The 25,714-nt window shown below is 54.9% G+C and overlaps 1 protein-coding gene across 7 annotated transcripts in view; it reads left to right on the top strand.

Annotated features, from left to right (window-relative positions):
• Window positions 1–25,714, top strand: part of Dagla (diacylglycerol lipase alpha) — a 57,317-nt gene extending 31,603 nt beyond the window's left edge. For all 7 annotated transcript variants that reach the window (XM_021636073.2, XM_060386397.1, XM_060386380.1 and 4 more), the window contains 19 exons: window positions 1,464–1,601; window positions 1,967–2,178; window positions 3,380–3,481; window positions 3,865–4,003; window positions 7,187–7,274; window positions 9,015–9,149; window positions 9,691–9,768; window positions 11,527–11,651; window positions 14,711–14,864; window positions 15,336–15,419; window positions 15,500–15,577; window positions 15,938–16,018; window positions 16,738–16,880; window positions 17,231–17,299; window positions 17,614–17,686; window positions 18,846–19,045; window positions 19,921–20,050; window positions 20,483–20,670; window positions 22,373–25,714. In XM_021636073.2, the coding sequence (XP_021491748.1) occupies window positions 1,507–1,601; window positions 1,967–2,178; window positions 3,380–3,481; window positions 3,865–4,003; window positions 7,187–7,274; window positions 9,015–9,149; window positions 9,691–9,768; window positions 11,527–11,651; window positions 14,711–14,864; window positions 15,336–15,419; window positions 15,500–15,577; window positions 15,938–16,018; window positions 16,738–16,880; window positions 17,231–17,299; window positions 17,614–17,686; window positions 18,846–19,045; window positions 19,921–20,050; window positions 20,483–20,670; window positions 22,373–23,333 (3,135 nt within the window). In that variant the 5' untranslated portion in view covers window positions 1,464–1,506 and the 3' untranslated portion in view covers window positions 23,334–25,714. The remainder of the gene's footprint in view (window positions 1–1,463; window positions 1,602–1,966; window positions 2,179–3,379; window positions 3,482–3,864; window positions 4,004–7,186; window positions 7,275–9,014; window positions 9,150–9,690; window positions 9,769–11,526; window positions 11,652–14,710; window positions 14,865–15,335; window positions 15,420–15,499; window positions 15,578–15,937; window positions 16,019–16,737; window positions 16,881–17,230; window positions 17,300–17,613; window positions 17,687–18,845; window positions 19,046–19,920; window positions 20,051–20,482; window positions 20,671–22,372) is intronic.

The following is a 25,714-nucleotide window of genomic DNA, read 5'->3' as shown; positions in this document are numbered from 1 at the left end:
TGACTCCTCCTTGAGAGTGGGATGATGTCACTTCCTGAGGGGGACTAGGCACGACCCCAGCAGCCTAGCCTAGCCGCTGCTCAGGCAGCCAGCTCTGCTTCTTGGCACCCCTTAGGAACATGCAGTGGCTGCTCCTAGGAGATAAGCCCAGCAGAGGATGGCCCGACATGACACCCTGCCCAGCCACCTGGCCCCATGTCCCTTCATCCACTGTCAGTGCTGCGCTCACTGGTCTAGAAAGGCTTGGCTGGTGCTTGCCCTAGTGAGTCCAGGCTCCACACACACCCGTTTTCCTTGGAACTGTCTCTAGGGAAAGAAGGACCTGCTACCCATCCCAGGACCAGATGCCATGTAAGCCTCTGCTGGCCCTGGTGGGCAGCTGACCTCTAGCCTTCTGTGGCAGAGGTTCTTTTCTACACAGGGCACATGGGGCTGCCCTGGAGAAAGTCCTGGGTCTCTGCTTAGACTAGCCTTCTACCTGTGCTACCACTTTTCTCTCCCATCTCCAAAGGAGACCCCAATTCCTGTCTACTCCTGAGCTTATTGGTAGCTGGTTTGTATCCAGCTACTTCAGAGAAGTAGGCATCAAGCAGTGAAAGCTGTCAGGCCAAGGGTGAGTGAGTTAGAGCAGCTGTTATTCTCACAGTGAGGGGCAGATGTCTCTAGCCACAATCCTAACCCATAGCCTTCTACCATAGCCTTCCTTGTCCAGAACCATGACAGTGCCTGGGAGTTTTGTAAGATGAGTGTGAAACAGTCATGCCACACTCACAGCTCAGTGGGCTCTAGTGAACAAGAAACCAAAGCCCTCACTGTGCAAAGACCTACCAAGAACTTCTGCATGCTGGGCATCCCCGCCCTTAGTCCTAGCCACCACCACTCACAGACCCCTCTCCCAGTCTTCCCAAGCCTTCAGTGTTCCTCCCGCTCTGCAGCGCTTTGTGTTAAGGGACACTTGTTCTTGGTTTTAGAAGCTTTGGCCCAGAACTGTGAGTATGGATCAGATTTCCTGTGGAAAGACAGGCTACTGGGGACTGAACATCCCATTGATCCTATGTAGGGGGAAAGAGAGAGTGAACTCAGGGTCTTTTGTCTCTCTCTTTTCTTTTTTTTGGGACCCAGGCTAGCGTCAAAATCTGTTCCTTCTGCCCTCATCTCCCAAGTGCTGGAATTTCAGGTAGGCCAACCAGAGCCTAGGTCTTCAGTGAAGCTGAGCAGTTACTGTGGGAATGATGTTAGCCAGTGGCAATCTGGTGGTAAGCAGGAGTGGCCTCAGGCGACAGGCGTCTCAAGGCCTTTGCTGTTAGAGGACTTGAGAGGGCAGGGGCAGCTTCTACCTGGGTCAACATCTCTTGTGCCTGGAGGTCCATTGGCCATGGGTAGGGATGGTTGCCAACGCCCAAGATGTCTCACCATACCTGATAGTAGTCCAGCCTGCTCCAGGGTCCTCTTCTTGCTTTCAGGAGGTGAGTGCCAGGCCCGCTGAGCCTCCCAGAGCTGCCAGCCATGCCCGGGATCGTGGTGTTCCGGCGGCGCTGGTCTGTGGGCAGCGATGACCTCGTCCTGCCAGCCATCTTCCTCTTTCTCCTGCACACCACCTGGTAAGTGTCAGAGCCGAGGCCACAGCCCTGGGTTTGAGGAGAAAGGTCTGGAAGGAAGCTTTCCAGCTACTTGTTTATCCAAACCAGGCCCAAACCTGATCCTGCCCTGCTCCCAGGCCCTCCTCCAGGTAGTCCCGCAGGATTCAGGAGGCCCTTTCTGCCAGCGGTCCTCCTGACCTGGCCGTGGACACAGCAGCTGCTGCTGCCTCCCCATGCTGACAGCAGGGCATCTCACCACCCAAAGCCAGGTAGACAGTGTTCTGGTTGCGGAGACACCTGTCTTCTGAGCTATACCAGGCCTGCCAGGTAGGGGCAGCACCCGGCACAGAGGCAGCCCAGCCTTGTTCACCCGTACCGTTCTGCAGGTTTGTGATCCTGTCCGTGGTGCTCTTTGGCCTGGTCTATAACCCACACGAGGCCTGCTCCCTGAACCTGGTGGACCACGGCCGCGGCTACCTGGGCATCCTTCTGAGCTGCATGATTGCTGAGATGGCCATCATTTGGCTGAGCATGCGCGGGGGCATTCTCTACACAGAACCCCGCGACTCCATGCAGTACGTGCTCTACGTGCGCCTGGGTAAGGGACCCCTACTGAGGGCTGGGACTGTTCTAGAGCCCCACACCCTTCTCCAGCACTCATTCACTTCCTTGGGTTTCAGTTATTAATATGAACTAAAAAAGGCAAACCCTGAGGAGCAGGACCTTACTTGTCTGACATTCTAGACCCAAGGGCCCAGTCCAGCCCACCAGCTCTAATGAATCTTTTCATCAGAGAGCACACCCACTTATTTATGTGTTTTTTTCTTGGGTTTTGGTACCATAATGGCACCTGAGAAATTGCTTGGTGGGTGGCCACGGAGTCTAAAATGCTTGCCCTCTTGGTCTTTCATAGACAAACTTAGTTGACCCCTATTTGAAACTGTGAGCTTGTCTGCAAAATACATTAGTGATTCTTCTGAAACAGATCAGGAAAACCCTGAGGCCAGGCTGAGCCAGCTCCCCAGAGGAGCAGCCTATATCTCTTTTGGGCCATGTCCCAGAAGCCTCTGGTGCATTCCCAGCGTGCAGTTCTCTCAATCTTCTTCACAGATCATGGGGAGGAAAGTGTTAGCTTTCCTGGACACTGGGGCCCAGGAAGACTAATTAGTTCTTTCAAGATCACACAGCAAAGTCAAGATAGAAGAGTCAGAGCTGGGATTTGAACCCATGCTGTCTATCTCCCTGGTCTAGGCTCTTAGGTGCTGTACTCTGCTGGCTCTGCCAGGCTGTTGTATTTCCTTCCCACTGGGGCTCTGGGCTTAGTACACTGGTGGACTGAGTGCGTGGCCACTGTGGGTTATCTCCTGGGACTCCTCTCATCCCTGTACTCCACCGAACCAAGTTCCTTAGTCTCTTCTGAGAAACAACAGTTGTCTTCTAGTCTTCAGTGTTTTGTGTCGAAGTCATTGGTACTCTCAAATATGGATGAGGAAATGGAGGCTCAGAGAGATTAGGTAACTTGCCTAAAATGAGTCTGATTCCAGAGCTCATGCATGCAACTGTGAAATCCTAAAGAAGCTAGGAAGTACTTCTTCCCTGTTCATCTGTCCAGGGAGGCAGTGGGGACTTGAGAGCACAATGCAAGGGGCCAGGCTAGGGCTCTGTGCACCCCTGCTGTGAGTTACTTTAGAGGCCTGGGAGCCTACTTTAGAGCAGGAGCCAGGCTTAAGTTCTTGGGCCCTTCCCTAGTTGCAGACAGTGGCCTGCAGCTTTGGGTCAGAACCCGCCTCTTCTTGCAGCCATTTTGGTGATCGAGTTCATCTACGCTATCGTGGGCATCGTCTGGCTCACGCAGTACTACACCTCCTGCAATGACCTCACTGCCAAGAACGTCACCCTCGGTATGCACCCCACCTGCCCCATCAGCTGAAGCCAGCCCTAGGGGTGGAGGTAATAGGGCCCAGCTTGCAGAGGAAGGGGCTCAGGCACCCAAGCATGGTTACTTCCTTCACCAGGAGGAGACACAGCAGACATACACCAGCAGCAGACACACAGAACTGCGCAGGCAGCCTTAGGGCTTCTCATCACCTTCTCTAAGGCCCACTCTATGCCTGCTCTGTGCCATGAGTGGGCCTCAAAGACCATGGCCTTCTGAGTACTTGCTCTTGGGTCTTAGAAACCATTGGGGACATAGATGCTACCTACAGTGGCCTTTGTTCAGAGCTCATGTCCCAAGAAGGCGGACACAGCACCAGCTCTTTCTTCTCATTGCTGCTGCCAACAGGAATGGTTGTCTGCAACTGGGTGGTCATCCTCAGCGTCTGCATCACTGTCCTCTGTGTCTTTGACCCCACGGGCCGAACCTTCGTCAAGCTGAGAGCCACCAAGAGGAGGCAGCGCAACCTGCGGACCTACAACCTACGGTCAGTCGGCTGGGTAGGCGGGTGGTGAGCCTCACAGGCTGGTGAGCAGGGGAGGGTCCTGCCCCCTCCCAAATCACACATCAACCTCATGTGAGCCACAGCTCCTTGTGAAAGCCTCAGTCTCACTGACTCAGTTCCTTCCCTGAAAAGGTTAGACTAGGCTAGTGGCACACACCTTTAATCCTAGCACTCATACTGATGAGGCAGAGGCATTTGGATCAGTTCAAGGCCATCTGAGTGTACACAGAGTGTCTGAAGCCAGCCAGAGCTACACAGGGAGATCCTGTCAAAGCAAAACAAAACAAAAAAAGTAAGAGTAACGGTTGCTGGCTCAGGATGTCATCGTGAGATTTAAGTGAGATAATATATGCCAAGTGGTTAACACTATGGGCAAGGGCTGAGTTAATGGAAAACCACTGTCGGCAGCAGCAGCAGGACTCCTACTCAGTTATGGTTACAGCAGAAGACACAAACATTGTTCAGAGTGAGTTACAACACATGTCCTTCCTGTAATGGGGGAGGTGGGGTGGAGAGCTTGTGTGGTAAGGCTGGTAACTAGCTCTCAGCCTGACTATAACCACTTAACCACTAGGTGAGGCTGCCTCTAGGTCTCAGAGGCTGTAAGAAGTTAATCAAGGAAGGCTTCCTGGAGGAGATTTCACCTGGTGTTTAAAAGAAATGGCATGGCAGAGAAAATGAGCACCCAGCATGGCCATAGTGACTTCTTTATTGAAAGCAAGGGACGTTCCTAGGATGAGTCACAGTGACCCCTATAATGGGGATTCTCCTGGAAGGCAAGCCCCGTGCTTAGCCAGTCCTTTTGCTATCCCAGAACAGCTGTGAGAACCCCTTCTACAGATGAGGGATCTGAGTCACTGCCCCAAGCCACAGTGGTGGGTGTGGAAGTGGCCTCCACCTCCAGCTCAGTGGAGCAGGCTGCCAAGACCCCTGCCCAGCAGGCCTGTCCCCCACCCCCACTCATGCCTCAGACCTTCCACGTCAGCCCATCAACTTGTCACTGCCTCCAGAACCACACCCATGCCTGGTCTGGCCACCTCCCAGCCTGAAATGTCAGGACTTGGAGCCAGGGCTCCGGAGCCCGTTTTTCCCTCCCAAAGCAGCTGGCCACCGCCCCCTGGCCCACTTTGCTGTTCTGAGCACACGCTGCACCCGACCTGTTTCCGGGCCCTGGAGAAAAGCATCCTTCCTTTCCTGACTCTGGGTGATTGCCTTTGGGGCTCCCGGCAGGAGCCTGTACAGCAGGGCCTGGGGCTCGCTGTCATTTTAATTAGGAAGCTCCCTGTGGTTTCCAGACCCTGTCGGAGGCCACAGCTTGCGGGCCCTTGACCTGTGGTGGTTTCTGCAGGTCTCTTTCGAGGAGGCAGGAAAGCGCCGTCTGCCTGCAGGGCTTTGTCACACTCACTACCTGCCTGCCTGTCCTCCGCTGGCTTTAAAACTAACAGTTTTTCTAACAGGGACATTCTTCAAGCTATCAGCTCCCAAGGGCAGGGACACACACACCCTGGCTGCCACATGGTTTCTGAAAGCCAGGAGGGTGTCTGAGTTTGGGTCCTTTCTCTTTCCAGTGAAATCTGGTGGGGACTGGGGGAGGGTGTTATTCCCGGCTGTTTCCCAGAAGGCCTGACCTTGGGTTTTTGTAGAAGGAATGTCTGACCCCACCCCCCTTCCACATAGAGCCTCCCAACAGAGAGCTACTGGGGTCCATGAACTTTTTGTCCAGACTTGATATGTGTCTCCCTGGTGTGGTCAGTAGCCCACCGGTGGTTGCACAAACATCTCAGACATCCCTACGATCATCTGCCCCCTGGAGGTCATGAGGAGTACTGCTCAGGGGAGTGAGCACTTCCATCTGGTCAGTGGCTGAGGAGGAAATTTCTCATCCTGCATTTGAAAGTCCTTTTGGATCAGAAAGCAAAAAGTATGTGATGCCCTGAGAACCCAGCTTCACTCTCTCGTCATCAAGCCCCCCGAATAGTGGGGCGTTGGTTTGGGATGCAAGGCTGCTCCATTTTCTTGGGACTGCAGGTCCTCTGACAGCTGGTCTCTTACATCATCCCTATCCCCTCCTGCTGTCTCCCTTTTGGTCAGCTGCCTATGTAGCCAGGGTTAAAGGAATTGGGAGCAGTTCCTGGCTGCACAGAGGAGCCAGGAAGCTCTTCAAGAGCCAGTCTCATTCCTGATGACTGTTAAGGGACTTAAATGCATCTGAGTGCCACCTTGTCTTTTGCCCCTGACCCAGTGACAGGCATTTAAGAGTGGAGAACATTGCTCAAAACCCAGCCAGCCTCTTCTGGCTTCCTTTAAGATTCATGTGGATCCACATATTTGATATCAGAGCTATTTTCTTTTCTTTCTTTCTTTTTTTTTTTTTTTGGTTGGTTGGTTGGTTCTTGTTTTTGTTTTTGTGTTTTAGTGCAGCCCTGGCTGTCCTGGAACTTGCTCTGTAGACCATGCTGGCCTCAAACTCAGAGATCCCCCTGCCTCTGCCTCCCAAGTGCTGGGATTAAAGGCGTGTGCACCACCACCTGCGATATCAGGGCTATTATCTCTGTCTTAAAATACACCGGCTTCCTGGTGCTCAGCATGAAAGTGCCTTTGTTGGAAAGTAGCCTGTTGTTCTCTGCTCACTGATTCCTGAGCTGAGGATGGGTGGGGGAGGGGGGTAACCATGCAGGCAGTGTACCTGCCCTACCCAGACAGCAGGTGTGAGGAACTGGAAAGCGTGGGGTCTTACCCAGTCCCCAATTTCCTGTAAGTACTCAGTACATGAGTTTTTGAAGTCTTTTGCTAGGAAAGACAGCGAGGGAGGACACATCTGGCTGACCACTCTACTGCTCCTTGTTTAGACCTTTAGACACCTGGCTGTAGAGTAGCCCTTACTTTGGATTCCCAACTTTGAAGTCCGCAGTCATGCCAATGAGTCAGTCTACTAAGAGTCAGAGACCACCCCACTCTGCAACAGTTCACCAGGTTGTCAAGCAAGAGTCTCCAGGAAACACCCTGGCTGGCTGACAACTGGGTCACTGGCCACCCAGCTGTAGCTAGCCTGCTGCCTCCTCCCCAGGCCCACTGGGGAGTTCTTTGCTCTGTCCTGGGAACAAGCTGTCCTATTTCCCTAACATCTGGTGAGCCCCCTGGCCTCACACATGTCCACCTTCACAGGCACCGTTTAGAGGAGGGTCAGGCCACCAGCTGGTCCCGCCGTCTCAAAGTGTTCCTCTGTTGCACCCGGACAAAGGATTCCCAGTCAGTAAGTACCCTGGGATGCTTGCCCCAGGTCCTCTCTGCCGCGTACATGCGCCTTATACTCCTCTGGTAATGTTTGGAGGCGGGGCACTGTGAGCAGGGTGATAGCCTACTTGTGGGACGGTCTGCCCTTTCACTGACTGCCCCACCCTGCAAAGCAGCCATCCACCTGCTTTGTTGAGGAAGAAAGGCGTGGTGACTGACTTGACAGCATTGGAACACAGTTTAGTTTAGAAGAAAAGTAGCACGTGGCCAGCAGTGGATGCATCTGGAAGGCCGGGGGTGCTGTTGAGTGCTTAGCCCGGGGCTGGGTGACACATGATCAGCCTTCATCTCAGGCGTCCTGAGAAGTGGGAAGACCCATAGTGTTGAGGAGCAAGCCCAGCAGAAGGCGTCTCTGAGCAGGAAGGGCAGGCAGGTTAGAGGTAATCCAGCCCCGCCCCTCATTGTGCACGTCAGGCAGCTGAGACCCAGAGAGAGAGGGTCAGTACCAGAGCGAGAGAAGTCAGGAGACCACTCCTCCCTGGGGCAGACAGCTCACCTCAGACGTCTGGGGGAAGCCTGGAGTGTCCCCTTCTAACAGCACCTCCCAGGGACCTTAGCCTGAGTAAGCTAGTAAAAGGAATGCCCGGTGTTCCCTGGCAGGTAGAGAGTACCTCACAGGGCTGTCTAGGTTTGCCTGAGAGATCTTGGTCCAGGCCTCACTGCCATGCAGAGGGCAGGGAGTGGAAACTGGAGGTGGAAGCTAGGCTTGCCTGGGTCTCTAAAGGGCATATCCTTCTCCTGTGCACAATGCAGGACAGGGTTTGCTGTGAGAAGATAGTAGAAAGGTCACGTGTGTCCAGAGCATGGTCCTATTAGACACAGACAGCCCAGGGGTAGAGCCCATCAGAGTGGTTTTCATCAGCTTGACTGTGTTGCTAAAAAATTATACTTGAATGCCAGTCTTTGAAAAAAAAATTTAACAGCATTTACGTAAATGCCTGTATGTCCAAACCTGGCACCCTGGGCTGGGCAGCTGGAGCTGAGCAGTATTTGGCTTTGTGTGGCACCTTAGAGGTTTGAGTTTGCAACCATTGGCTTTTCTCTCCTAACTTGCCAGGAACTCAAGGGTGAGACCCAGTGAGATAGATTCAGTTGCCATGAGTTTGCTCTTACCCCACCCTCTCCTGATAGGTTCAAGGCAACAAAAGGCAGGGGAGACCTAGGACCCACAGCTAGCAGGGCTTGCCTCTGTCCTTTCCTTTCTACCCAAGGCCCAGGGCCAGCTCAAAGCCAGCAAAGCTACCCGCTATGAAATTGTACTTCTTCTCAAGCACATTACAGGAGCCTCTAACTGAGGCCTCTGAGAAGCAGGGGAAGCCTCCAGGGTCACAGCTGATGGGGCAAGGGCAGCCAGATGCCTTGTGTGGCTTCTCGCTGGAGAAGGGCTGCCTGGACCTTGATTGTGGGTATCTAGAGAAAGAGAAGATGTAATGGCTCAGGCTGGTATCTGTGAGCTGTGGGACCTCAGTGGAGAGAAGAGGCCTGGGAGGTAGGGGGAGGGTCAACAGCTAAGATGGTGAAGGCCAGGAATCCAGAACAGGGTCCCCAGGTTCCTACTGCACAGAGGCATTGCCTGAGGGCAAAGCTGGCCAGTGCTGTGGAGGGTTCTGGTGAACCTGCCCTGGGTATTCATTCATGGTCTCACCTTTCTCCTGCTGCCCTGCCACCGCCTCCTGCCTTCCTGGGCCTTGCTTGACAGGATGCCTACTCAGAAATTGCCTACCTCTTTGCTGAATTTTTCCGTGACCTCGACATCGTGCCCTCCGACATCATTGCTGGCCTGGTGCTGCTTAGGCAGCGGCAGCGAGCCAAGCGTAATGCGGTGCTGGATGAGGTGAGTCCCCTTCGCTCTCCTGTGGGCCTCTGTGGCTGATCCTGTGGCATCCTCTCTCCATGGGCCCCCAGGCCACCGTTTACTGCTCATCGCCCTCCACTCTCCTAGCTCAAGCCTTCAGCCAGCCATTGCACTGACTCCCAGTGGGGAAACTTGTTCTCTGGACCATGTGTGGCCACTTCTGAGGCCAGCCTCAGAGGACGGCCTAGTCACTGGGGCTAGATGACCAGTGCCACAGCTCGAGTGCTTCGGCCTCTGTCTGAAACTTGTCCTGCCCCCCAGTCCTCACCAACACACCAGTTCTGGTCCCCTTCCCTCTAGGGTGGCTTGGGACCATCCCCTGAGGTCTGAAGGTCTGGGTAGAATGGCGGAGCAGGGAGGGGGGCTGGAAAAATAGGGAAACGTGATTCCGGAAAGCTGCTGGATATTGGAAGAGCTACAAGCCGTGAGTTCTTTCAGACCTCAGAAACAGGCTGAAGCTGAACTCCCTTCTCATCTTCACATCTGGACCACTGTCCATCTTTCCATGCCTGTTTTCCAGGCAAACAATGACATCTTGGCTTTCCTGTCTGGGATGCCAGTGACCCGAAATACCAAGTACCTCGACCTCAAGAACTCGGTGAGTGGGAAGTCTCCTCCTCTCTCCAGTGCCCCTCCTTGCCACCTCCCCACAACCTCGTGGTGAGTGGGAGGTCTCCTCCTCTCTCCAGTGTCTCTCCCTGCCACCTCCCCACCAACACATGGTGAGCGACCCCACCACTCCTGCTCAGCAGTCCTTTGAGTCTCTTCTAAGATCAGGTCCTCGAGAGCCCTCACATCATGCTGTTTCTATAAGCAGGACCCTGAATCTCTTAGCCAAGCTCCAAAACACTTGACCCGGGCTTCTGGAGATTGCCGGGTGCCTCACGGGGATGAGCTGTGACATTCCTGTGGCTGCCGCCCTCATGATAGACACTGGAGTGTGACATTGCCGTTGAAAAGCCTTTTTAGATGTAGAAACTTTCCTCAAGCACCTTCGGTAGAAAGCCCATGTGTTACAGGGAAAGTGGGTCCCATGGTAGGAAGGCCCAGGCCAGGCCAGCATGGCTGAGGGTAGAACCACAGCTGGCAGCAGGTAGTCGTCAGCCTGGCCCAGAGAAAACAAACTAATTTAGGTACATCCCTGCTTAATGGCCCTCTCTCTGTGATCTGGAGCAAGCCTGGCACCCTCAAAGCCCTCAGGACAGACGTAACATGCCCCACGCACACCTTGCACCCAGAGCCGGAGGAAGAGGAAGTGACCCATCTTAAATCCAGCCCAGCAAGGTGCTGGGAACTGGATGCCAATCAAGACAGGTCTGGAGAGGTTTCGGCCCTTGGAGATCTGTGTCTTTAGAAGAGCCCCAGGCGTCTGTCTCCCCAAAGCAGACGTCATTTCATTTCACGGGTCACATACATATATAGCCGGTGCCCCTAGCCAGCTGCCTGCCACTCACTAGGACCTCGCCTGGGTGGCTCTTACCGCCCCTGGGGGGAGGTGCAGAGTGTGCACCTGCCACCTGGCAGAGGCTGCCAGCACCCCGCCTCCCTGTCCTGTCACCCAGGGTAATTGCCTCTGCAGCTACTGACTCCTTCCTGAGTTCCTGAAGAGCAGGCAGAGGGTGCTGATTGAGGCCTACCTGTTTCACTTCACAAGATGACTAATCACCCTCCTTAACTTTTACAAGGTGACTAATTCCCTCTAAGTGCCTCAGTCCTGGTGCCTAGGGGCTGGGGACTGACTGACAGGCTTTGCTGGGACAGTGCCATCCTGCCAATGGACAGCTTGTAGCTCTGATACAAACCATCTAGAGCAGCTGCTGGGCGCCTTTCTCTAGCGTGATCCCAATCTCAGGGAGACAGCCTCCCCAGCCTCAGGAACCTGGGACTCCATGAGTCAAGCCTGAGAAGACTGGAAAGCCAGAGAGATTTGGTGATGGGTTTCCATGCCCAGCATGGCTCATCTGGTTTCTCATAGCCACACACCCAGAGCTGCAGTCCCCAAGGCTTCAGCGGGTTAAATCCCCCAGGGCCTGATGCTGAGGTAGGGCACTCACTCCCCATGCCCCCTTCTTTCTTATGAAAACAAGCCTGTGCTCTGAGTGATTTTCTGTCCCCTAATCATGAATTCTGAGACTGTAGTGATAGGATAGGTCTCATGAGTGTGCTGGCCTGGGTACAGGGAGAGAATTGGGCAAATATAATCAGTGTCTGAAGGGGCTGTCCCTCCGTCACTTTGGGGCCCAGCAGCTGTCCCCTCCTGGAGGAGGTAGGCAGGCTCCCACCTCAGACACTGGTGGTGGCTGAGGTAGCATGGAGGACTGGCGGAGGTCACCGCCCTCTGTGTCCTGTCTTCCAGCATGAGATGCTACGCTACAAAGAAGTCTGCTACTACATGCTTTTTGCCCTGGCTGCCTATGGCTGGCCCATGTACCTGATGAGGAAGCCCACCTGTGGCCTCTGCCAGCTGGCTCGGTCCTGCTCGTGAGTACTCAGCCAGTACCCAGCCATGTCAGCGTAGGGTGGAGGGAGGGGATGCAATGATGACCTGGTACTCCCTTCCCCCTAGGGCTTCAAAACTGCTGTCCTGCTCCCACCTCCTCTGGGTCCAAGCAGCTTCTCTCCCATACTGTCACAGGGCCACTGCCTTTTTCCCTTGCTTCCTCCCTGGACTGGAATTACACAGTTCATGGTTTGAATGCAGGGTTTGAATGAGCCTCTCAATTGCTACCTTGGACAAGCCAGTGCATGCCTGTGAGCCTCAGTTTCTGCATCTGTGAAATGGGATGTTTATGCATCTGTTTTTGAGATGCGATACTGTAGCATCTACACTGCTGATTTTCTTCTCTTCTTTGGGCCCTCCTCTGCCCCCTACAGCCATTCCATTCTGCCCACATCTCCCTTCTCTTGGCTTCTCTCCTGTGTTCTGCCTTTCTAGAAGAAAGAACTTTCTTAGGAAGTAAGCCCACTCCTTTGAGGTCTCTAGAAATGTGCCAAGAAGGCACTTTGGTACAAGGCTCTGAGCAGAGAAAGAAAGGTCTGGACCCAGATCTGACCTGTCACCCTCAGCCCTGCCCCTGTGACAGAGGGTGGAGCTCTATGCTTCTAAGTGGGCCAGAGAAGGGCTTTGGAAGGGCCCTGTCCTTCTGTGGCGTCTCCGCCCTCAGTCCATGACAGGCAAAAAGAAGCAGGACAGTTCCCTGGGCTCCTGTTCCAGAAAAGCTGACCTGCTGGGCCAGTGCCTCTGTCCTCCATGCCCCCTCCCGGGGGACAGCAGCATCCATGCTTGCTCCACCTAGAGAAAGTTGCTGGCTCTTGGGACCTTGTTCTCACTACCCCCAGCAGCTGATCAGAGAGGATCAGGTCAATGCCTGCTCCACCCATCTCTGCCATATGTACACACCTGGCACTTCCCCCTGCATTCCTGGGACGTTTAGTCTGGATGGAGAGGCTCTCAAGATAGGCACTGGGCCAGGAACACCTAGACCTGTGCTTAGATAGCCCTGTTCCCCTTTCCAGGGGCCTATTTCCCTGGGTCTAGCAGGTGCTATCAGCCTACGGGACAGTTCCGAATCACAGAGCCACAGTGGGGCTCTGAGTGCTTTGGGGACAGTGGGAATATCAGCACCTGCATGAGCCAGAATTGTAATGGCCAAGGACACAGCCCTCAGCCTTGGCGGAGCACAGTCAGATCCCCTCATGGAAGAATGTGCTTAGGGTGGCGTGGAGACAAAGACCCAAGGCATGGAGATAATTGGGGAGAGATGGCTGGGCACTCTTCTTAGCGTCTGCTGTCTGCCTGCTGCTTGTCACGTCCACTGGCCCTCAGATCCCGAAGATCGGTTGTCTGCCGCAGTGGGCGACACAGCACCACATTGTAAGAGTGGAGAGTGGAGCAAGACAAGGGCATGGCATAGGGGACAGGCTGGGGGCTAGTAGCTTTGGGAAGCAGCAGTCAGTGCTGGCTCTGACAGGAGGAAGCTGAGGCTTAGTTGGACTATGGCTGCAGAGTCAGAACATGACATACCAGGAAGGATTTGAACCCAAGTCCTGCCTCTCCCCTACCTCATTAGAGCCTTCTGCTCAGCTGAGAGAAGAGGGGAGCTTCCCAAAGGCTTGAAGGTAGGAGCTCAGACCTGGAACCAAGCCTGCCACCGCTTGACCTGCTGGTGGCTTCTGCAGGCTCAGTTCTGGGATGAGTGTCCTGTGTATTATATCCTGTGTATGGGGCAGTCTCTGCTCCCACGCTCAGGCGTTTCCAAGGTCTTGGCTTGACTCTGGGGTTTCTTGATGAGGGCCCCTCCCTGTCGGGAAGTCACAGTCCCACAGGAACGGCTCTGAGAAGACAAACACCTCACACTGAATGTCAAGACAGCCGGCAGGCCTGTCACTCTTGCTCCCAGCTCCAATCTGTTGGGTGCTGGCTCCCTCTGGTGGCTTAAAAAGCAGATGCATTTTCCTCCAAACCTTCCCCTGCCCCCCCCCCTCACTTCCTAGCAGTGACCAATTCTGCCCTGGCTTATCGACCCTGGGGAGCCTCCTGTATGCCTGACAGGCTTGGTGCTGGGGGAAACATCTGTGACTGGCACAGAGCAGACCCTGCCCTGTGTAGCTCCTGCCACAACAATATACAGATGAGGGGTGGAGCACATGAGGCAGGTCAGAGCACATGGATGCTTTGGAGGAGCATAGCTAAGGGCTGAAGCAGGGGGTCAGGTCAGGACTGGCCCGGTCAGAGAGGTATCTGGGGCAGACATCACTGAAGGATCACATTTGGATGGAGACTAAAGGATATGGGGAGGGGGTTAACCTGCATGGAATCTGGTGAGGGAGCTAATCAGGCAGAGGAAGGAAAGGCAAGAGCGGTGTAGATGAGGGGAGTGCATGGAGGTCAGTGAGATGCGGCAGAACCAAAAGGACTCAGACCTTTGTGCCGAAAAGGAAGGCATCTCTGTGGGATTCTATGAGGAAACCTCATAGTGGCTTGATGTATGTTCAAAGGGTCCCTCCCTGTGCTACTGAGTTGGTAGTTCAGGGGCAAGGGTGGAGGGACAGTGGGTGGGTTTGCTTTAAATGTGAAGACAAAGTGGACTGGTGTGGGCTGACTGGGAGGAGCTGGCATATAGTCAGGGAGTAGGCTGGGTTCCCAGAGGGCTGTCAATGCAGCTAAGGGAAGGTGCCATGTAGGAGTTCAGTAAGGTGCTTCTGGAGGTCTGCACTGGGTCTACTTGGCTCCCAAGAGAACTTGTGACAAACACATGAAGTAGGTTGCTACAGGGGACGGAGGTTCAGGCTAGACCTAGGACCTTGGAAGTGGAGGACAGGCTGTAGAGAAGGCTCAGTCTGGGAAGAAAGAATAGCGGTGAGGTGTTCAGTCAAGTGGGGACAGCTCGTGGGTCATGTTCAGCCTGGAGACCGTGTGATGTGCTGGTCACCACAGAGGTCACCAGGGCTTAGCAAGGAGACAGAGACAGGGTGGGGCTGAAGCTACTCCAGAGAGGATGCAAAGAGAAAACCCTGAGCTCTCTGCCACTTCACCCCAGGTGCTGTCTCTGCCCTGCACGACCCCGATTCGCCCCTGGGGTCACCATTGAGGAAGACAACTGTTGTGGCTGTAATGCAATCGCCATCCGCCGTCACTTCCTGGATGAGAACATGACTGCAGTAGACATTGTCTACACCTCCTGTCATGATGCGGTGAGGGACCAGGCTGGGGACAGGCAGAGCTGAGTTCTTCTGGAGGCCACTGGGGATCCAGGCCACCAAAGCAATTCCTCAGGCCAGTGGAGCCAGCTGTAGTTTCCAAATAATTTCCAGTGTGTACTCCAGAGATGGCCTCCTCCATTTTGGTGCCTGATACCCACACTGCCCCAAACTAGGTGGGAAAATGGATGCCAATCTCATTCAGTGTTAGGGCTCCAGGCCCAGCCTTAAGGAAATGGAAGAAATAGGAGGCAGTGGGGAAAAGCAGTGAACCATTTGGACTGAGCATAGGGCTGCCTGAGGCAGAGTGCAATGGGAAGGCTGGGACTAAAGAATCCTCAGTGACCTCCAGGAACCTTGGCTTTGGCAGGTGTTAGGGACCCAGGGGCCCGTGGGGAGTTTTATTGACATCCCTAAGTCTGGCCTTATTCTGAGTTGCTTAGGCTCACAACCTGGTACTCCTAGGTCTATGAAACTCCCTTCTACGTAGCAGTAGACCATGACAAGAAGAAAGTGGTGATCAGTATCCGGGGAACCCTGTCCCCCAAGGTAAGCTGACCATGGCTCCCCCACAGGCCCTGGCCTGTCTTCCTCAGCTACCCCTTACCTGCCTTTTTTCTTTTCCCCAGGATGCCCTGACTGACCTGACAGGTGATGCTGAGCGCCTCCCTGTGGAGGGACACCGAGGCACCTGGTTGGGCCACAAGGTATCCACCTCAACACCCGGAGGTCCCCTCACCTTTGCCACCCTCCACCTGGCAGGGGCTCAGCCAGAAGGGTGTGGTTAGTCTGCCTGCCTGCCCACTAAGGCTTGAGGGATCCCTGGCTGTCCCTAGAAGCATCTGGGCAGGCAGCTGGGGAGATGTCACACCTGTTTCTATCAGGTGGACTTACTTCCCTCTGATCCTCCATTTTCTGTGGAGTGGAAAATGCAATTGAAAATGGAGACAAGTACCCACCAGCCCTTACAGCCTGTTGTTGAGGGATGGAAGGGGTGCTGGCTGAGACCACCAGCTGTGCTGGTACCTGAGGTTTCCCACAAGCCCTGCTCTGTTCCTCCCACCCAGGGCATGGTACTCTCGGCCGAGTACATCAAGAAGAAGCTGGAGCAGGAGATGGTCCTATCTCAGGCCTTTGGGCGAGACCTGGTGAGGAGTTTTCCATGACATCCCATCCTGGAGAGGAGGGGTGAACGATGGTACCCCCCTTCCCCAAACACTAGCTCCTGTCCCTCCCTTCCTTCCACATCCCCAGCTCCTGGCTGGCTCCATCCCACCCCGCCTGACCTCCCAGGCCGTCTCCTCTCAAAGTGTCCTGATATCAAATGTGTACTCTGCCAGCCTCGTAGTCAGGACCACTGACTTGTTGCAAGATACGTAACAGACTAGTGATAAAAAACAGCTACAACTAGGGAAAGGCTGCACCTGAGCTGGACAGCAGCCTGAGTCAGCCCAGCCTCTTCTCTCTGCACAGGTAGCTCCAATGGATGCTGCCAGCCCCCATTCCCAGGTCTTACAGATTCAGGCTAGTGGTTAGGGTAGAGAGATGAGGACAGGTAACCAAATGAATATAAGTGTAATCACCAGAATGGTCATAGGGAAATTACAGTTCCTAAGAGGGAGGGAGCTTTTTCTGGAAAATCAGGGAGGCTTCCTCAAGGAGGGGGGATTTCTGAGCAAGGCTTTAGAGGATGAGTAGGAGTTTGTGAAAGCAGTCTCACTAAGTCTTTGCCCTTTGAGGACCTAGCTTGGTTCTCCCTCAGCCCTAGCACCCTTGCAGGACAGTATGATCCCAGGACTCTTAAGAAGAGCTGTCAGTGTCAGCTGGGAAACTGAGGCAGGGCTCTCAGATATCTCTTGGTCCCCAGGGCCGTGGAACCAAACACTATGGCCTGATTGTAGTAGGCCACTCTTTGGGCGCTGGCACAGCTGCCATCCTGTCCTTCCTCCTGCGTCCCCAGTACCCAACCCTCAAGTGCTTCGCCTACTCCCCGCCAGGAGGCCTGCTGAGGTAAGCAGCTTGCAGCCTCAGAGCTGGCTGGAGCAACTGGGACACTTGAAAGCCAAAGGCTGGCTGGATGGGACTGGGAGCTGGTGGCTGGACTGGGCAGCCCAGCTTCTGATGACAGGACACCTGGGAATGGCATTGGACACGACTGTGGGAGTGGGTTGGGGGCTTTCTAACATGCCAAGTGGACCTCTCCCAAGGCCTTGTGGTAAAACATAGGCAGGAAGGGCAAAAATAGAAGCCCAGCCTGGCACTATGAGCTTCCTGAGAAGCTGCAGCCCAGGTGCAGAATGGAACCACTTCTGCCAAGGCCCTGCTCTGGGCCTGAGCCCTTTCCCTTGACCTGTCTTTAGTGAGGATGCCATGGAATACTCCAAAGAGTTTGTGACTGCTGTGGTTCTGGGCAAAGACCTTGTTCCCAGGTAAGTCCACCTCTCTTGCTATGTCCCCTAGCAAGAGCTCACCCCACTCCTCAGTGCTCACATCTCTCATCCAGGCCCCCTCCCCCTCTTCCTAAGCACTCTAAGCACCCCTTCCCACTCTTAGTGGCCCTGTGGTGAGAAGACAGAGCCAGTGTAGGTGCTGTACATTCCCGAGTGGCCTCTCTGACCTGCACAGCATGAGCCAGGTGGTCTTGTCTTCTTGTTCCTGGGGAGCCAGGTGCCCCCACCACCCCCTTTCCCTCATGTCTCCTTGCCCATGACTGCCCCAAGCTGATGCTCATCGCCTTCCACAGGATTGGCCTTTCCCAGCTGGAGGGTTTCCGTCGGCAACTTCTGGATGTCCTGCAGCGAAGCACCAAGCCCAAAGTGAGCTCCCATCGGCTCCCTGACCACGGGGGGGGGGGGGCTGTCTGTCCCTCTTCTTGTCCCCTACTGATCCCAGGGACAAAGTGCAAGAGGCCACAGCTGTGTTATGGATGATTCAGGCTGTCAGACCCTCAGTGTCCAAGCTCAGCCTATCCAGCCCCTGCCATTGTAAGGAAACTGAGGGCCTTTGTGCACATGCTAAGCTGTCATGGGGTCATAACTGGAAATAAGGTGCTTCTCCCACATGGAGCTGATGTGAAAAAGGCGATCCCTGAGGTGTGGTGCTTTGAGTGGGCAGAGAAGCACCTGTTGAGGTGGCCCAGGCTTGAGGAAGGCTGCTGCCCCATGTCGAGGGCTTGTGTTCAGCTTATTCTGCTGGGGCCAGGAGAGAGCCAACTTGTTCTAACATGTACCAGATCTTGGAAGACCTTGGGGGCCCTTTCTATGCAGAGACCTTCATTGTCAGGCAGGTGGGGTGAGGCAAAGTTTTGTGGTCAAGCATCCTGTGGTAGGCCAAAAGTAGGAGGCCCTCTGTGGCTAGTCTGTGAGATGGCTGCCCACCCCAAGCTGGACCCTTACTGTCTTTCTACTGCCTGTCTGAATTTTTCCTAGCCTTGATGGCCATAACCCTCTGTCAGAAGGGACCCTGGGTCAGGTGTCAGGCCATGGGTCACCACAGCTCTAAGAGACTGTCTCCCTGAAAGCGTAGTCCTTGGAAACAGCATCTGCTTCTCACAGGGCCTAGCCCAGGCATTCGTCAGATCCAGGACCTAACTCAGCCGGTCCAGATGGGTCCTCTTAAGGCCTCTCCTACCTCTGCCTTGCACAGTGACCCAGAGCAGTTCCATCCCCTCACCGGGTGTGTTTCCTACCCACTAGATGAGGGCTTGACTAGTCTTCTAGGCCCTTGCCAGCTCTGAAATGCAACAATTTTGTGTCGTCTGTCCTTGGCATCTTATTGGCCACCTGGCTACCATACACATCAGCCACTGCCTCTTTAGGTGGGCACAAACCTTTAATGCTCCAGCCACTGCCCCCATCTCTGGCCCACTCCTCTCACCTGTTGAACCCTTTCCTTGCAAGCACCCCCCCTCCCCAATCCTATCCACCCAGCCAGAGCTGCTCAACTCTGTCACCCTTTCTCCCTGGCCCTATACAGTGGCGGATCATCGTGGGGGCCACAAAGTGTATCCCCAAGTCAGAGCTGCCTGAGGATCAAGTAGAGGTGACCACCCTGGCCAGCACACGGCTCTGGACCCACCCCAGTGATTTAACCATCGCCCTTTCGGCTAGCACCCCACTCTACCCACCTGGCCGCATCATCCACGTGGTCCATAACCATCCTGCAGAACAGTGCTGGTAGGTACTGACGGAGGTCCAGGCCACTCCTGTAGGTATGGGTCCAGGGAGGGAGCTGCTCAGGGCTGGACCAGCCTCTGCTGAGTTAACCACTGACAACTGGGGCAGAGGTAGAGACCATAGTCCAGGACCCAGCTGCCAGCCATGGAAAGAGAACCAAAGACCCAGTCCCCAGCTGTTTCCAGAAGGGCTCTGCGGTACACTGTGTATGCCTGAAGGAGCCTAGTTCTTGGATGCAGCTTCTGCCCCTCACACTGCCAGGCCCCGACATTCATCAGATCCAGAAGCAGATGTCAGGGACCTGACCCGAAGGTGTCCTGGCCTGGCAGGTCCAGCTGGGTCAAACTGAGGCCTGTCCCACCTCTGACTTGGCACACCACTGTCAGCCCTTCGCTGGTGTCTCCCAAAGCAGTTCTCCCTGTCCTTGGTGCATTTAGGAGTAGATAACCTGATGTAGCCACCTGGCCCTGGGCCAGCTCGCCTCAGTGTCCTTGGGTTGTGCCCAAGAGCAAGAACAGTGTGCTAGAAGGTAGCCCTTCTTTGCTTAATACGCTGAGAGCCTTGGGTCCTGGGCCGTCTTTCTTAATGCAGGCTGCCCCTCCTGACAGAAAGCTGGGGAGCTGAGCCTTGCCCAGGGGTGGCAGATGTAGCCTAGACTAAAAGCAGATTGGAGGCCTTGCAGGGACTGCAACTAAGGCTCCAGATCAGCCTTTCGTAGGCTTCAGGCAAAATAGCCAGGCCTGGTTATTTTGCCTGAAGCCTACGAACCTGCTGCCTAGGGTAGATGGGGACCCCCCAGATCAGCGTGTAGATCCCTCAGCAAGTGCGCAGAGCAGAGCTCTCTGACTCCCGTCTCTCTACCCGTGCCCCCCCAGCTGCTGTGAGCAGGAGGAGCCCACGTACTTCGCCATCTGGGGAGACAACAAAGCCTTTAATGAGGTGATCATCTCGCCAGCCATGCTCCATGAGCACCTGCCCTATGTGGTCATGGAGGGGCTCAACAAGGTGAGTGCAGGTAGGGCCCTTCTGAGAGACAGGGGCCTGAGGCCCAGATGCTAACCAGCCACAGTCCTGAGCTGGGCCCTGGGAGTCAGAAAGACTCTGCACATGACATGTTGCTCCATGGCAGGAAGGGTGGAATTCAGAAGATTCTTAGGAGCTGATCCCTGAGAAAGGCTGAACTGAGAGGCCCTAAAGGCCAGCTGGCCATTGCCAGATACGTAGTCAAGTGGGGAGAGCATCTACCTTCCTGGGCCACTGAAGGACAGAAAAGAGTGCTCCAACTTGACTGCTCTAGAGACAAGCATCCTATGGCAAGTCCCCGGCCTTCCACAAGGAAGAAAGGGGACCCGCTGAACCATCAGGCCGTTTACTCTGGGAGGCTACAGGGCTGGGCTGGCCACCTTCTCCCACCAGGCCCCTCCCTCCTGCCCTCAGGTGCTGGAGAATTACAACAAGGGAAAGACAGCACTGCTCTCGGCGGCCAAGGTCATGGTGAGCCCCACTGAGGTGGACCTCACTCCTGAGCTCATCTTCCAGCAGCAGCCACTGCCCACGGGGCCGCCACTGCCCACCGGCCTGGCCCTGGAGCTGCCTGCCGCAGACCATCGCAACAGCAGCGTCAGGTGAGTCTCATGTCCCCACTCCACCCCAAGGGAGCCCGGGTGCAGGGCCCAGGCACATTCCTAAAGCTGTGTCCGTATGCTCAGCGTGGGAGTCTAGCTCTGCTCAGGGTCTCACTCTTCTGTAGCTGTCTCCCACCTTGCCATCAGCATCTCAGGATTTCCCAGGTAGGATAAGAAGTTTCAAAGCACACACAGACCTACACACACCAGACCCAAACACCAATTTTCCCATTCCCACTTAGATCCAAACAGATGTTACACCGTGGTACTTACACAACTGTGCATCTATATTGAAGCTTATAACAAACTTTACTCATGACTATACAGAAAACTGTCCACATAGGACACACAGCAAGGCGAGCAGAACACACACATGGCTAAGAGCACACTTGGACAGGTAGACATGCAAATGAATGGCCGCACCTGTGATAGCTCCACAGCACACAGGTGCATGTGGTCTACCTGCACACGGGTACCAAGGCATACACACACACTCACAGATGTGCACACACAGCATCCCAGGTTCTAGAGTGATGGTTCTCCAAGGGAAAGGTTGTTCTGCCTTCCTGGGACCCTGACTCCCAGGCCCTACATTATTGCTTCTAAATCTGGCTGCTGAGAAGTAGGAGGTGGTGTCACTGCTTGGCGGGAACCCCTTGACACTTCTCCTTGTGTGTTTCCCGTGGTGGCCACTTGTATCCTGAAGAACCCAATGTCTGCCCTTAGCCACTGTGCATGAAGCAACCACCCATTTCCCAGCTCCCCCTTCCTTCCCAACAGAGCAAGAGGCTCCAGAGCTTGCTGCTCCTGTCCAGCATGGGGCTACCTCATGTAACATGTGGCACTTGAAGATGCTGGCCTGAGCTTAGGGGGCAGAATCCTTCTTACCTTCTTCCCTGATCTCTTTCCTTCCCTGTCTCTCTGTCCTTCCCTCTGCGTCTCCCATTCACTGTGGCCTCATGAGTGAGCCACAGCAGCCAGTCTCTTGATGCCTAAATCTCTTTTTAGTATCATGATAGATATGGATGCACAGGACCCAGAGTCCTCTGGGAATCTTAATGCCTTTCAGGGACCCCATTCCTGTCTACCTAGTGTCAGCTTTTTTGTTTTCTATCTTAGCTTCTTATGAGTAGGTTTTACTTCATTTTATATTTTAGATATATTTTATTATTTGTCTGTGTGTATGAATCTATGTGAGTGTCTGTTACACATACGATGTGGGTGCCCATATAGGCCAGAAGAGGGCATTGAGTCCCCTGGAGCTGGAATTACTGGGGGTTATGAGCTGCCTGACATGGATGGTAGATCTCAACTCCTGTCCACATGATTGTGCAGGAAACACTGGAACCTCTGGGCCGTATGAGTTGGTTTTTTTTTTTTCATTTCTTTTTAAATTTATTTTTTATGTGTATGGGTGTTTTGCCTGCCTGCGTGCCTGTGTTCTTTGTACATGCTTGGTGCCCTTGGAGGTCAGAGGAGGATGTTGGATCTCCTGGAACTAGAGTTAGAGATGGTTGTGGGTGCTGGGAATCAAACTCAGGTCCCCTGGAAGGACAGCCGGTGCTCTTTACAGCACTGAGCCATCTCTCCAGACTCTGATGTGGTTTTCAAAAGTCAGGGTTTCCCTTCTAGCCAGGAGAATAGGGGTCAATCTCCTTTACTCTGCTGAGTCTTATCCTTTTCTTGCACTCTTTCTCTGTAGGAGCAAGTCTCAGTCTGAGATGAGCCTGGAGGGCTTCTCTGAGGGGCGGCTGCTGTCCCCAGTGGCTGCTGCATCAGCAGCCCGCCAAGACCCTGTAGAGCTGTTGCTGCTGTCCACCCAGGAGCGGCTGGCAGCAGAGCTGCAGTCCCGGCGGGCACCGCTGGCCACCATGGAGAGCCTCTCAGACACTGAGTCACTGTACAGCTTCGACTCGCGCCGCTCCTCAGGCTTCCGCAGCATCCGAGGCTCACCCAGCCTCCACGCGGTGCTGGAGCGTGATGAGGGGCACCTCTTTTACATCGACCCGGCCATTCCAGAGGAGAACCCGTCCCTCAGTTCACGCACAGAGCTGCTGGCGGCCGACAGCCTGTCCAAGCACTCGCAGGACACCCAACCCCTGGAGGCAGCTCTGGGCAGCGGGGGTGTCACTCCTGAGCGGCCACCAAGTGCAACCAATGAGGAAGAAGAGGAGGCAGCAGGTGGCGAGGGCGGTGGGGTGGCCCCACGAGGAGAGCTGGCACTGCACAACGGGCGCCTGGGGGACTCGCCCAGCCCTCAGGTGCTAGAATTTGCCGAGTTCATAGACAGCCTCTTCAACCTGGACAGCAAGAGCAGCTCCTTCCAGGACCTCTACTGCATGGTGGTGCCCGAGAGCCCCACTAGTGACTACGCTGAGGGCCCCAAGTCCCCTAGCCAACAGGAAATCTTGCTTCGGGCTCAATTTGAGCCCAATCTGGTACCCAAGCCCCCAAGGCTCTTTGCAGGATCTGCTGAACCCTCCTCTGGCATCTCACTCTCGCCCTCCTTCCCACTCAGCTCCTCAGGGGAGCTCATGGACCTGACACCCACGGGCCTCAGCAGCCAGGAGTGTCTGGCCACAGACAAGATCCGGACTTCCACCCCAACAGGCCACAGGGCCAGCCCTACCAAGCAGGATGACCTGGTCATCTCAGCACGCTAGCACCTGGCAGTGGCTGCCAGCTCCTCCCTACCAGAACTCAAGACCCCGTGGGTACCTAATGCCACTCGGGCCCCAGTAGCTTTGAGGAGAGCCTCCCAGAGGCCAAGCGGTCTCAGGCCCTGGAGCACTGCTGCTGAGCAGGGGGTCTGCATCCCTACCTCAGCCTAGGACCCCCAGAACCAAGATGTCTGGGAAAAGCAGGGGTGGCTTTGGTATAGGGAGGAGCTTTCAGGTTGGCTGGTCAGTCCTCAGCCCTCAGCCTGTGACTCCTCTGTGTGGGCAGCCTGGTATCTCTGTTCTGGGAATGGCACTAGGCAAGCTAGCTTCCTGTCACTGCCCTCCAGCTACTCTCCCAGAGCCGAGGCAGAAAGCAGCCCCCTCTCCACATCTTCTCATTTGTCATTCAAGTTGGCACCTGCCCTGGCCACTATCCCCCAGATCTGGTGCCTGCTGGCCAGCCCCCTGGGGTGACCCCCACCAAGGTGGCCCACAGTGCTGTATATGTTTACAGAATCTGCTGGGCTTGGCTCAGGTTGTATCCTGGGCTCACAAGCCCCCATTCCCAATCATGTGTTTAATTGTCCCCTCTATATGGGACTTGAAGACCAGTGGGGCCCGAAGGAGGGTGGGGTTAGGGCTGCCCCTTCTCTGCCTGGTGCCCCTTATCTTCATGGGTCCTGGCCCCTGGCCCTGCCTGCCTACCTGCCACTCCCTGGCTTTCTGGCTCACCTTCTACCCCCAGGACTCTGGCCATTCAAAGGGTGGTGGACATTCCTGTGACATCACCCCTGGCTGCAGAGTCAGAGCCCTGGGAAGAAAGAAGGCATCCAAAGCCCTGTCTCCTTGGTGTCCCGCCTGACCCCTTTATGTCACCCCACCATGCCTAGGCAGCTCTGGGCCCTGGGGTCTGAAACCAAACATGCCTCTGCCCACTTGTTCTCCTGGCTGCTTAGCTCCTTTCTGGGTCTGGGCTCCACCTCCTACTGTGTCCTGATCATAAGAAGAGGGGCCGAGAGTAGAGTGTTGTGGGACCAGGCTGGAAACCCCGGCCCACTGCCAAGGAGAGGGGCCAAGGACCCAGGGGCTGTCCCAGGTTAGCCTGAGGCCTTCGTAGGTTTTCCTATGGTTGGGAGAAGCAGGCCAGGAGGTAGGAACCCAGCCCTTTCCCCAGGCTGGGGGCCTAGGGGAGGTTGTGCATGGTAGTGTCAGGTTTTTTTTGTGTGTGTGCACGTGCATGTATGTGCACCACTCCTGAGGAAAGGGGCTGCAGAGGGCTGCCCGCCTTCCCCACTTTCCCTGCCTCCTGCTCCTCCTAACCTGCCTGTGAAGTAAAGCTTTGGAACAAGCCAGTCCCTGGGATGTGCAGGCAAGCAGCTGCCCACCCTTGTGCCCTTGTCTCCTTGGAAGCATGGTCCCTTCCACTCTAGCCCCACTCACAGCCTCTCTGGGCTACCTAGGCTCCCCTGACCACCTCATGATCACCGGTACCTGGGCCTGAGCCCCAATTCTAACCCCCACAACTGGGGTGGCCTGGATAGCTATCCACCCTAACAGATGAGGAAACCTGGGGGCTGGGCCTCTCCCTTACTCTGTGACTCCCCTCTCAACAGATTCCTGGTCACTCTGCCTCCTGCCAAGGCACTGCCTCAGCCTAGCACAGAAGTAAGATAAAAATCAGTGATTTTTAAAATTCAAACCTTAGACAAAAAACAAAAACAAAAAAACCTTATATCAGACGAATAATCCAGTGAGCAACCCAGCTCACAGCAAGGAGAGTCATGGATCTGGCCTTCTAATTCTTCCTCTGCCAGGGTAGGTCTAGGGGTCCCCTCTAGGGTGTGCCCTTATGCCCAGGACTGAGCCATCAGGGACATACCCCCCACCCCCAAGGCTGCAGCCATACTGTGTTACAGGCTTGGGGCTGGGGCAGGCTTGGACTCAGCCCTAGACACCCAGGGCCAGCCCACCCCTCCCATTCCCTCCTTGCCTGACCCTAGAAGGGTGGGCCTGCTGCACGTCCCCTTCACTCCATGCCACATATGGGGGGTCTGAGCCACCCCCTTTATCCCAGTTCAGATTGACCCCACAATGTCCCCCAGACCCGCAGCACAAGCTCCCCCAGCCGTGAGCTGGCCTGTCCTCCCGGGCATCTGGGTGGCCTCCATATGCAACTAGTAGCAAACAGCCAGGCCCCCATAAACCCTCTGCACTCCACGTGCCATTCTCCCATGACTTTTTTGTACTTAATGTATGAAAGATCCACACTAATATTGCTGTAAAAAGGAGAGACAAATTAATATAGCTTATTCTATAAATATATCTGTATATAAAGTTTTCTGTATATTGTATAGAGCTGTGTATAAACTGGATGTAGAAGCACA

Source organism: Meriones unguiculatus, chromosome 1, assembly GCF_030254825.1.
Source record: "Meriones unguiculatus strain TT.TT164.6M chromosome 1, Bangor_MerUng_6.1, whole genome shotgun sequence".
Lineage (NCBI taxonomy): Eukaryota > Metazoa > Chordata > Mammalia > Rodentia > Muridae > Meriones > Meriones unguiculatus.
The sequence above is the reverse complement of the archived record's forward strand: the minus strand, read 5'-3'. Positions and strand labels throughout refer to the sequence as shown.